General features: G+C 45.1%; 1 protein-coding gene across 1 annotated transcript; it reads right to left on the bottom strand.

Moving 5' to 3' along the window:
- Positions 1-10,187: 10,187 nt before the first annotated feature.
- Positions 10,188-11,898, bottom strand: KCNF1 (potassium voltage-gated channel modifier subfamily F member 1). Its single transcript, XM_049819595.1, has one exon. The coding sequence runs from the start codon at positions 11,896-11,898 to the stop codon at positions 10,435-10,437; it is 1,464 nt and encodes a 487-aa protein (XP_049675552.1). The 3' UTR covers positions 10,188-10,434.
- Positions 11,899-13,224: the final 1,326 nt, after the last annotated feature.

The following is a 13,224-nucleotide window of genomic DNA, read 5'->3' as shown; positions in this document are numbered from 1 at the left end:
TGAATTGATATAACAGTGAATTAGGTTGAAATCTAGGATTTTAGATTAGTTTGTTGCACTGCACTTCTAATTGTAGACTGCCCAAGAATCAGCAGTGTTGGACTGCTCCATAATGTCTTTGCCTTGCTACTCAAAATCCAATTTTTAAGTCTACAAAATGTACCAATTTCAATGAGCAAGCTAAACCCGGAAATATCAGAAGGGAGCATACCAGCAAATTATCTCCCTCTCCCCCACCTCTTTGTCATCACTATAATCTCATTTACCCTGGAACAGTAAGAAATGTAGAGGAACCCAGTTAGCTTGCTTTATTTCCCTTGGTGGATGCGACAGAGCTGCTCGCCACCTATTGAGCTGCTCTAACATATGTGTGGATTTCAGCAAACAGCCAGTTTACTTACAAATAGTTGCAACTTCTTTAGTCATGTTGAATAAGACTTTATTGTCTTCCCTCTAAAAATCCTGAAAATTGAGAGCTATGAGCTTTTCAGGGTGGCACACGTTATTATATGACAGGCTTAGCCAGCATGGCCGAGTGTTATTGTGACACCTAGAATTATAGACTCATAGAGTTGTTTAGGTTGGAAAAGACCTTTAAGATCATAGAGTCCAACCATCAACCCAACACCACCATGCCCTGCAAGTCTCAGTCCTGGACCCAAACATTGTCACACTGGGACTATCTACAACCCTATGACTAAAAAAGTATTCCCCTCCAAAAACCCCTTTGGCATCCCTTGGATTTAGCTGAGGGAAGGATGTTGTCTCCTAGGCTGGTCTATTCACCTATTACAATGTCTCTTGTACTTTGAGCCTTGTATTTGTGCAATGGTGGTTTTCTGTATAGGGAGTAGGAAGGGACAGACGTCTTTGGGGGAATGTCAGACACAGCAACATTTTGCCACCCACCGGCTCACTGCAAACCAATTCTTAGAAGGCAGCCAGATGACTGGAGGGAAGAAGAGAGACTTGGGTGCCTCACCTGCCCACCCTTAGGTGGCTGAGCCAAGAACTGCTCGGCAGCCTGCATACATTCCCCCCCAGCCAGATCCTAGCTGCTCAATGAGGGCATTTATACTCTCTTTACACTTTTTTTTCCAACTCAGAAATGTTTTGCAGTCACTTTGTGCAGACAATTCACATCAGATATGGGAGCAGCTCACTTTAATGCATCTTTGAGTTGCTCAGGTCTCCTGTGAACAGTCTTGACGGTAAGAGCCCCAGCACAAGGTGGACAATAACCGCTCCGGTGTGCAAGGATGAAGTCCAGCTGGCAACTGATGTTCACTCCTCCAGCCAAGGCAGTATGAATGTGCCCTACGTGAGTCACAGCAGGGATGATGTCGTACAGCAGCAATTAATTTGCTCCTAAGGCAAATGGGTCCAAATGGTAAAGGCTTTTGCAAATGGAATTTACTGTTCCAATGCAAATAACTAACTGGCAAACAACCACTCCAGCCTGAAAGCCCAGCCAGCAATTGGTTGACATTTGTGCTGCAGAGAGTTTACAGATTCCCCATAAGTTGGATAGGAGCTGTGTTTTGCAGCAACAACTGATTTATTACTGTGACAACCAGTAGAAATAGAAGGACCTGCTGGCAAGCAAGGATACAATTCTTCCTCTGCAAACAAGCAAGAGGTGTCCAGCTGGCCAGTGGCCATTCCCAAGCAAAAGCTCAGGGGAGGATGCAGGTTTTATCTCCTCTCTGCTTGAGTTTTGCCTGCTAAATAGTGAAGGAGTTAGGGTTTTTTTATAATGTACCAAAACACATTTGTATTTAGTAATGTTTCTACAAAGTGAGTAAGTCGGGGGGATGCAAAGGTCAGGCTGTCTTCTAGATATTTAACTTCTCAAGCAATAAGATGACACTTTATCTGTTATTCATGAACCGAAAATCATTCTCATTTATATTGCAGCAGCCCTTGTAGGGACCAATCAAGGTCCCATTGTGCTGATGCCTGATTGGTGGCCATGAGCAGAAAATTGCTGGTGCCTGCTTGGATGCAGTTCAGAAACATCCATTTCTTGCCATGTAAGGTTTAATGTGAGCACACTCTGATCAGCAAAGCATGCAAGCACACATTTAAAGCAATCTCTCTCCAGAAAAATGTTGCAGAGTGTTTCAGTCCTTTCAAAGAGAGGGGAATTTAAACGTGCGAAAATGTTCAGCTAAATCAGACAGGGCTGCTGCACATGGACCTTGCATCTTTTGAGTGTTCCACATATAAGAGAGAGTTTTCTTTTGATGCATAGAGAGGTTTTGGGGGGTGGTTGGCTGACATGTCCAAATGAAATCTTGAGCCAGTGTGTTTTCTCTCCTAGGCATGTTCTAAGCCTGCCCCAGTGAACTGACACAGTGCAGAGAGCTGCAACTAGTGGGAATGCACTAGTCATCTGCAAGTGTGTCAGGAGTGTAGCCAGCAAGGGAGATGAATCATTTCCACTTTCTGAAACAGAATAATGAAGTGTAATAGACTGAAGTTAAGGTATGAAAAATGAGGCTGAATGAAAAGAAAAATACACTGGTGACAAGAGCTGTCCAATTATGGAGTAAATCTTGATGGAACAAGGGAAGAAACCAAAATGGCATGTAGTATTTCATGGTGGTTATTCTGGCATAGACTAAGGCAGAAGGGTGAATTCTTCACTGGTTGGTAATGGACAAGCTGAGACATCAGGGATATGAGAAGTTAAAATCAAAGTATGACAATGAATAACATCATTTATGTGAATACGGCAAAGAATATTTGTGGTGTACCATTTTTGCTGTAAAAATAAAACCAACATTGACCAACAGCTAGCTACAGCTACTTCATATTCTGGATATTGTGTAAAATTGCCATATCTTACTATGCTAGTAAGTCTAGAAAACACTGACTTTGCAAAGCTGATAACTGTAATGCAGTGGAAACATTATTTGGGATCAGTGGAGTGCATCGTAGTGATAAAGAATTTCTCTGTAATGCTGTTATAGTAATTGAAGCTGCAGTTTGTCTCCTGCACAGCAAAGCAGGCGAGGCTGCCAGAAGGTTTTCTAAAACTTCCTTTTGCAGCGCAGAGCAATTTGCTGCCTTCGTCCAGTGATTGCTCACCTGAGTTTCCAATACTTTGTGAGCTCTAACACAGGATTTGTGAGCTCTAACACAGGCTCTAATGAATAGAGATAATTTTCATTTTTTTAAGACATTTAACTGCTACGGAGTGTACAGCTTACTTCCTTATAAAATAGGGAATCACATTTTGTGCTTAAACCAAAAACCAAAGCACTAGGGTCTGCCTTTGGTGCTTCATTTTCATTGACATCAGTAGAGTGATGCTCTGAAAATAACGGTATTTTTGTAGGCATATGCAACATAGGACATGCGACATCCTTTTAAAATTTCCCTTTCTTTCTGCTTCTATTGTATATCTTTAACTGACCAGGATGATTTAACAGTACTTGACTTTCAGCATGTTAAAAAGATATTCAAGGCTCCCCTTACATGGGAAGACAAAAAGCAGCCTTAAGACGCTGTCAGCTTTCTCATCTACATATGAAAGCAACAAGAAAAGAAACAATTAAATGGCACTGCTTCTTCTGGAGCTCTCAGACCTTTCTATCATCTTTGTTTTCCTCTCAGAGACTTACGTGAGCCTGCCTTGTGCATTAGCCTGGTTCACTCGGCTGCATCATTCCCCCCAACACTCCTAAGGCAGGCAGAGCTCCCACTGAATTGAAGCCTAATATGGTTCACTGCAGGAAGAGAAACTAATTGCAGTTTTAGTGGGATATCTCCGGCTGAAGCAAGTAAATTTAATATACATTGCCCTGAGTTGACTTTCACGCTAGTGCTATGTTGCTGCAACTCTTGGTGAAGGTTGATTTACACCAGGCAGTGCAGAACTTATTCCTCTCATCATCTGTCTCAAAGGGAAAGTCTCTCCTGAAACCTGGGTGGAAGGAAATGTTGATATTCATGAATGGACAGTCTAGGCAAAATGCAGTAATATTTGAATGGACAGCAAGCCAGATCCTCAGAAACCTGGTTGGGTAGCAAGTGCGATCTCCTCTGCGTGTGCCTGGTAATGGTCCTACCTGTGTAAGTAAGAAATTGTGAGGTTTGTCAGTGGTTATAGGACTGATGCCTGTGTTGACAGGGAAGAGGGAGAAAGCACTTCTGCCTAGCATAATTCACAGGGGACAATGTTGTTTTTGTTTTAGCACATCTGGCAAAGCAGATGTGTCTGGAAGAGGGTTGGGGGTGGGGTGTGTGTCTTTCAGTATGGTTAATTGTTCATTGATATCTCTTAACCCTTACTTTTATGGACACTTGAACGCTCTGTTTCGACAAACACCTCTTTGTCACTCTTTCATCCAGTCTCAGGTGAGTGTTTGGGGTAGTTATTTGAAAAATTAGTATAGATTGAGAGAATACCTCAGACTGAAAACAACAAGGTCTTAGTTTCTCCTCTTAAGTGTTTTTATTATGTAGAATCAAATAGCACATTAGGCAAAAAGAAAACTGCCTAAAGGGTTACTGAAACAGCATCACTGCTAGCTTCAGCTGCAAAAAGGACCTTAGCAATGAGTGCCCTTAGCACAGACGGGGTCAGATGGACTGTGCTGCACTGTCCCCGGCCCTCCTCCTATTTGAAAGTTGCTGCCTCTGCCTCCACATATTCATGTTCCCCCAACCCATGCATAGAACAGAGAGGACATTTCAATTAGCCCTGTGTGGCAGGTGCCATACCTGCAGCAAGAGGCAACTCTCCTGCACACATCACAGCCCACAATAGTGGTATTCTAGTATTTCCCTGTATTGGGTTTGTGTGGCAAGGGTGTGGTAGCGGGAGGGTTACAAGGGTGGCTTCTGTAAGAAGCTGCTAGAAGCTTCCCCTATGTCTGACAGAGCCAATGTCAGCCAGATCCAGGATGGACCTGCCACTGGCCAAGGCTGAGACCATCGGCGACGGTGGTAGCGCCTCTGGGAGAACAGATTTAAGAAGGGGGAAAAAAAGTTGCAGCAGGCACAGAAACTGCAGCCAGAGAGAGGAGTGAGAACACGTGAGAGCCCCAGCCCTGCAGGCCCCCAGGCCAGTGCAGAAGGAGGGGAGGAGATGCTCCAGGCGCCGGAGCAGAGATTCCCCTGCAGCCCGTGGGGAAGAAGACCCTGGTGAGGCAGGCTGTCCCCCTGCAGCCCAGGGAGGTCCACGGGGGGGCAGATCTCCACCTGCAGCCCGGGGAGGACCCCACGCCGGAGCAGGGGGATGCCCGAAGGAGGCTGTGACCCTGTGGAAACCCATGCTGGAGCAGGCTCCTGGCAGGACCTGTGGCCCCATGGAGAGAGAAGCCCAGGCTGGAGCAGATTTGCTGGCAGGACTGGTGACCCCACGGGGACCCACGCTGGAGCAGTTCATGAAGAACTGCAGCCTGTGCAAGGACCCACATTGGAGCAGTTCATGGAGGAGTGTTTCCCATGGGAGGGACCCCACGCTGGAGCAGGGGACGAGTGAGGAGTCCTGCCCCTGAGGAGGAAGGAGCAGCAGAGACAACGTGTGATGAGCTGGTCGTAACCTCCATCCCTGTCCCCCTGTGCCAGTGGGCGGGGGGGGCAGGTAGAGAATCCTGGAGTGAAGCTGTGCCCAGGAAGAAGGGAGGGGTGGAAGGAAGGTGTTTTGTGATTTGTTTTTATTTCTCATTACCCTATTCTGGTTGATTGGCACCAAATTGATTTAATTTTCCCCAAGTCGAGTCTGTTTTGCCTGTGACGGTAATTGGTTGAGCGATCTCTCCCTGTCCTTATCTTGACCCACAAGCCTTTCATTGTATTTTCTCTCCACTGTCCTGCTGAGGAGGGGAGTGATAGAGTAGCTTTGCTGGGCACCTGGTGTCCAGCCAGGGTCAGCACACCACATTCCCACAATTTTAATTATTTTTTTTTAAAGTGTCTTCAAATCATATACGTATGGCAGTCCAGCAATAAAAACCTAGCTGTAGATGGCTGTTTCTGCCTGAACCTGAAGCTGTCTCCAAAGCCAAGGTGGCTATGACATGCCAGCCAGAGTGTGGCATGAGTTGACACGTTACATGCCTATCACTTCCTCGAGACTAATGCTGTGTGTCACTACCTACTGCAGCCATCTCCCACACTTCTAAAAGCAATCTCCACTCTATTAAGTTCTACCTTTTATGGTGTCCAAGAAGATAGAAACAGGCTTTATTTTACCTACAGTCTTAGCAATTACCACCAATGTACCCTTGGGTAAGTTATTAAATTAAGGCTATTGAATCAGATACTGCTGGCAGATATTCAACGTCAAACCTGGACTAATCCCAAATTTACAGCTGAAGTTGATGTCAGGAACTAAAAGTCAGTCCCTTCAACTTTTAACTCTGTACATTGCAGGATGTATTAAAGATTCAAAGTTTTCTAGAAGCAGCCAGGGTTGGCTGCATAGGGCAGATGTCCTCCAGGATAACTTCTCAAGAGCGTAGTTGGACATGCTCACTGTGCTCTGAAATTTCCTGCACAGTGAATGGAGGAGATTCTGTATGAGAAGGATTGTCAACTAAAATTTTAGTAGCTCTGTTTTTTTCTCCATAATTCTGCTCAATGGTTTTTCTATAGAAGAGAGTACTACATTTTCTTCCCAGAGCTTTCAGTTTCATATGAGAAGGGTGACCCATTTCCTCCACACAACGGGGAGTCCAAAGAGGAGTATTTGAGTAGCAGGGGTATCAGGAGAGATCCAAGAGGTTTATGCAGATTTTTTCTGCATTTGGTCATTTTTAGGCCGTTCCAGTCCTGGTTCCCAGGTGAAGGGTATTAAATACCAGGGGCAGGACTCCCCCAAGAGACAGTTGCATTACAGGGCTTCCCATGTGCTGCAGTTATTGGGGAAGCTCGGTGCAGTGGCTGATGCTGTTTCTGTGAGTCTGGAGATGGGCTCACTGGGAATGTGTCCCATTCATTAATTTAATTCTACCAACTCAGCCAAAGTGTCCACAAAGTGCTCGGGAAGAGACGGACGTGGGGAAGTCACTGGTGGGTTGGAGGGGTGCAGCCTGTGCCGACCTCACCCAGAACACAGGAATAAGACTTGCACCAAGCATGGTGCAGTTTCCCCCTTGAAAAGACTTCAGGGCCTGTCCTAGCTTTGGATTTGAGAAAGTCCTGTGTCTAAGAGCGGGGGACCTCGACTCAGCCAGAGTCTTTGTTTGGTGTCACTTTTTCTCTGCGAAGAGACTGCACTAAACACTCCCCTTCCACCCCTCAGCCTTCCAGTCTTTTAAGTCTTCTTCTTTTTTTTAGATTAACTTGTAATAAAGGAAAATCAGCTCTCCTGGGTTGTGCAGAGTATTAAAAAAAATTGAAAATAAACATTCCCTAGCTCACTCCATCCCTTAAGGGGCACAGCCTTCCCTCCAGCCCTGATATCAAAGCCAGTGGTTTATGGTAGTTTCTTGGTCTGTGAGAGGTGTTTCCCCTGAGGCCCCAGAAAGCCTCTGGCTTTCTACCATCAGGGTTGTAACTGTGTAAGGCCCCCCTGCTCCTCTCCAGTCCCGCCATGTGCTGCAGGCTGCCAGGCTGCTCTGTCTCTCCGTCACTGCCCACATCTGCCCTTGCTCCTGCAGGGTTCCCACACCTCCAGCAAGGCAAACAGGCAGGGATGCATCCTACCCATCCACAGCCTTTTAAGAACATATAACTTACAGCAACGAATCCAACAAATACGGTCCCTAGTGCAGCAAACCACATGGAGCCTGGCTTGAGCCCAGCCTGGGCTGGAGTGGCACCAAGGTTGTCTCAAAGTTCTTTCCATACTAACATAGCATAGACAGACCCCTGTGCTCAAAAGCATAACTCATTGGAGAGATTAGCCCATAAAATTATTTCTGATAAAAGAGGCTTATTTTTATTTAATGTCTTGTTAAATAAATTGCAAAGCGCAGCAGTGAGGATTTAGTACTTGCGGTGCTAACCATATTACTTAGCATTTATACAGTGATTTCCTCATTCAGGAAAGCTCTTTTGCTAACTTAATTCACCCTCAGCCACCCTCTGCATGTCATGAGGGAAGTCAGGAACATTCAATATCCCCGCTGATAGGTAAGGCATATGGCTGGAACTGGCACAGCTTTGTTACTTTTGCTCTTCTCCCACCCTCAGCATCCCACCTGAGTTGATTTTTGCTGGCCGCAGCCCATACTTGTGTTCTGGAAGTCCTCCGCAGTGCAAGAGGCATGATCCTGTCCTTTTGGTGAGAGCCAGCTATGGTTCTTGCCATGCAGCCAGCGGGACCAGAGTTGAGACTGGTGGCAAGGAAGGAACAGGTCTCAGCAGACAAGAAGGATTGACGGAACAGGTCTCAGCAGACAAGAAGGATTGACAGAACAGGTCGAGAGGCTGAGAGCTGGGACCTGGGATGCAGAGGGGAGGATGGGGGTGAAGGGATGCTTGGGCTGAGGAGGTCACTTGGATGGGCTGTTGGCCTTAGGCAGGAAAGAATATGGGACAAAGGCTGGCAGAAGGATTCTGATACAGAAAGGTTTAGAGGTTGCTTTGAATTATCTTACCTGATGGGGGTATGTAAGGCAGGACATGGTAACGGGGTTGTGGAAGAGGACAGTAGGTCTGGCACGGGGCTGGGGCATGGGGATACAGTGTAGGTGTCCCTGGGGTGGGCAGCTTGGGGTGTGAGGGGTAGTGCTGGGAAAGGGCTTCAGCCTGCAGGAGCTGGGGGTTGATTTCTGTGTCAGGAGACACGCAGACAGAGGGAGCAGCTGCCCATCTCCTCACACCTGCCTCACCTCTACACACCACCACTGCTCCCTGCTCCTGGCAGGACAGGGCTCTTCCCAACAGCGAACACATACCCCTTTGCCAGGGGCAAACGAGGTGCCAAGAGAGAGCAGAGAGCCCACCCCTCAGCTCTGTGCCCCTCCAGTCGCTGCTCCTGTGGGGTGGAAGCCACAGCCCCATCGCTTGCCCAAGTCCCAGGAAAAGAGTCCCAAGGACCTGCGTGGGGGTCTTGGGCACGAGATGCCTGGGGACGGATCGTGGCCCGTGCTGCTGTGTTTCATCTGGGCAAGGGGCTGCTCAGCACAAAAGGGAAAAAATGACAGCTACTCTAGCCCTTTAATCATTTGGGATCCTACTTTTAACATATGTAAATACATCTGTGTGCCAGCTTTCCACCCCCCTTTGAGCTGGCGTAACTCCTAGTTTCAATGGATTTCTCTGGTAGAGACCAGACCCACATATTGCAGTCATTATCCAAGCCAAAGTAACGCTCACATAGACGGCACTTAATTTTGGAAAGGATAATAGCTACACACTGGTGTTGATTAATATGCTGATTAATGAATAAGATACTGATTAGTGCCTACTGCTTCTGTAAACTGACATTTACAAAACCAAGCAGCTATTGTAGGGGTGGGATGTGCTTTTAAAAAAAAAAAATAACCTAGTAATATGTTCATTCAGATAGATATTTTTACCATAAATCAATTGGAGATTATACTATTTTTTACTGAAACTTTCTCTACACTTACTTTCAAAGAGTTAAAGTTTCTTATTTAGAAGTAATCAATCTAACTCCCCTATGAACTTCTCTTGCTTTAATATTGAATTAAAAATGCTATGAGTTAACTTACAGTTTCAAAAATTACTTGATTATAAACACTTTCTGAAAGATTCCTGCATATATAAATTATTATGTTGTAATTAAAAGCTAGAAGAATTTATTTTTTTTAATTTGCTCCTTAAAATACATTAATTCTGTTCTATATCTCTGCTCCAAAAATAGCTTCATGTCCTGTTGAAAATTATATTTTTTCTGGAAAGAGGAACAGATACCTATCCAAATAGTTAGCCCCAGATTACATTTTACAAAACCAAACCCATTCATTGACTTTAATACTCTGCATATGGTATATACTCATACTTCCAGTATCTCTAGGCTAAAACTGCTCATAACGTTTTGCTGTAAACCTGAATCTAATATGAGTGAGAGGCTGCTTTAATTTTTTAAGGAGCAGTTCTCCTAGCTGCAAAGGCATTGAAAACAGCCTGGAAGACACAAATCTGTGCGATGCTGCTCTTTATTGTCACAGGTACAGAATTCTGATGTGGCAATGCTGCACATTCAAGTTATCAAACATTTACCGATCAGGAAAGACTTTTCAGTCTCTAAAATGGTTACAAATGGTTTTTGTCGGAATGCACTCATTATAAGTAGTCTGATCTCAGTGGAGTCCTACTATTTTATTTCGGGTAATAATGGCAAAGTCTTACCAACTGTTGATGGAGAGACCACGGGGTTAATTTATATTCACGTTGGAAAAGCAAAGCAGTGCTCCCTCCCAACTCTGACAGATCCCGTGAGTCTTTTCAATAGTTGATTGTCAGGTTGTCCTGATCTATAGCTCAGCGCTGACAACAGCTCACAGTTTATTTGCAGCTTTGAAGCCTGGTCCTATAGTGTTTCTCTTCTGACAGGAGATGAATAAAGGTGTCACTGTGGGAGACTTTTAGCCGGCTGCTGTAAAAAGGACCCTCCTTGCCTCCCCTCGCAAGATCCTCTAGTTCACTTTTGGAGCTTGCGGCTTTCCCCTCGGCTGAGTTTAGCTCCATCAGCTCCAATTCATGCTTGGCAGCTGTTTCTAAAACTCTCTGTTTGTTATAATACCTGACAAAGTTGTTAATGATGGGATGGATGGGAAGAGCAATTGCTATCACCCCGCAAAGAAAACTGATGGCAGCATTCAATTTTCCTAGAGTTGTTTTAGGGTATATGTCTCCATATCCAACCGTGGTCATGGTAATGATTGCCCACCAAAATGACTGAGGGATGCTTTTAAATAAAGTTTCAGGGTGACTTTGCTCCATGGTATAACCCAGGGCAGAAAAGACAAAGATTCCAACAGCTAAGTACATGAGGAGCAGCCCAAGCTCCTTAAAGCTGCGTTTCAGGGCGTACGTTAGAGTCTGGAGTCCCGAGGAGTGCCGTGCAAGCTTGAAAATCCTCGCGATCCTCATGATGCGCAGCGCCTGGACAGCCTGCTGGACGTTGCTCAGCTCCATGAGCTTGGCTCCCAAGTGGGTCAAGGTCAGGCTGACATAGAAAGGAAGTATTGCTAGCACATCGACAATGTTCATGAAAGACAGCGCAAAGTGGAGTTTGTTGGGAGAGGAGATTAGCCTCAGCACGTACTCCACGGTAAACCAGCCTATACAGGCTGTCTCTATGCTGTCCAGGGTTGGGTGCTCCATACGGTTCCCCTCCGCATCTACAACCTGCAGGTCTGGAATGGTCCCCACACACATCACGATGGAGGATATCAAAATAAACAGAAAGGACAGAACAGCGATCACTCGAGCTGGGTAAGACGACTCTGGCTTCTCCAGAAATTTCCAGATGTATTTTTGGCACTTTTTCCAGCGACTTTCTGAGGCATCAACTCCTAAGTCATCCAGAATCAGTTGCACCCTTCGGGCTATTTCTTCCAGTTCTTCCTTCTTTTCACTTAGATGAGTTTTGCAGCAGTCATCCAAAAATTTCAGATCCACTTTCCAAAATTCCATTTCATTCTTAAAACATATGGGGCATATTCCTTTCTTCATGTGAATTTCTCCAAAGTAGTACACGTCAATAATGCATTTGAAAGCATCTGGATCTCTGTCAAAGTAAAACTCTCTCTTTCCAGGATCGTAGTCATCACAGAGGGAGAATATGCTATCGTATCCCCCCGATAAACAGTTGATCAGCTCTGCCAGCCGTGTTTCTGGGTATTGATTCAGGTTACCTCCATAGAACACCTGCCTTACCCCACCGACATTGACTACAATCTCCGCTTCCTCATTTTTTTCTGATCCGTCATTGTCCACATCTGGAAACCTAGAGTCACCTGCCATTTTAATTGTATTGGATTTTATTTGATTTTTAGCCTATTGTTTGGTTACAAAGCCTTGTGGTTTTAATTTCTCATGAAAGCAAATCAGCACCGAGTCAGCTCTATTACAAATGTTACCAAACTGACCAGAGTCGTGGTGGGAAAGGTTACAGAAATAAACCTGCGGTCAGGAAAGCCTCGTGAGGTATGCAACAAGCTGCAGGGAAAAGACAAGTCATCGGGCTGCTGTGCCTGCAAGCAGGATGTTAGAAAGCTCCAGCAGATATGAAAGAGAAGAAACCATTTAATAAAACTCACCCCTCTTTTCAGTGCTCGAGAGTCTTTTCAGGTCCCATTCTCTCTCTAAAAGTGATATTTATTCACAGGTTGGAAGTCACGGCAGAGAAATAAATCCTGTGCTCTGATTAATGCAATGTGCAGTGAGTGACAGTTCTCAGAGAGACAATCAGCAGGGTGAGCCCACAGAAAACTGTTGCGGTTTCTCTCTTCGATTCCACAGATTTCCCTAGAAAGCTGCTTTTGAATTTTGTTTCTCTTTCCGTTTTCTTTTTACTTTAAGGTCTTCCAGAGTTTATCTGCTGACTCTTGCACACAGTCAGTCGGTGCAAGCGTGCAGAGGAGAAACTTGTGCTTGTTTTCCCTTTGCTGTTTCCCAACACAATAGGGAGCCCAGGATGCGAGGAGTCCTTTCCAAACTCTACCCTCTTCTGGTGAAACCCAGCAAAGCATCAGCTACGCAGAAAACACAGCTCAGCTATTTATACACCTGCCTAGCTGTAAAGTAACGTGTTTCTTATACTGCCATGCACTTTAACGATTTTTAAAAACATTTTTTTTAAATCAAATACAAAACATAATCGTGTTCAAAGTCATTCAGAGCTGCAGAAAGACACCCAAACATTCCTCTGAGGCAGAAGCCAGAGGAAAAACGACTGTGGTTTGGAATAAATGCATGACAGTAATCATGCTCTCAGCAGGACTGGAGTAAGTCTAGAGTAATTGTCTTTCAGGACATTCAGTTACTGTAGATTTGTACTGGTGTCATTGAGAACCAAGCAGAGACAATGAATTTTTTGTTGCAGCTGTGGAGCAAAACTTTCCGTGCACTCTGTGCACGTTTCCCAAAGCTCTGTGTCCTCAGTTTTAGCCGTGTTTTCTTGATGTGCAGTCAACTGACCCTGATAAGGGTTTCAGTAGTTTACATCTAGGATGATTTCTCAGTGAATGCTACTTAGCAGCAGTAGTGCTTTGTACTACATCCAGCGCTTAACAAGTAGAATAACAAGCATTTCTGCTTAACTTTTGTTTTCTTCAAATTCCAGGATGT

The sequence above is a fragment of the Accipiter gentilis genome, chromosome 16 (assembly GCF_929443795.1).
Source record: "Accipiter gentilis chromosome 16, bAccGen1.1, whole genome shotgun sequence".
In the NCBI taxonomy this organism is placed as follows: domain Eukaryota; kingdom Metazoa; phylum Chordata; class Aves; order Accipitriformes; family Accipitridae; genus Astur; species Astur gentilis.
Note: the sequence above shows the minus strand (reverse complement) of the source record. Positions and strands in the feature narration are given on the sequence as shown.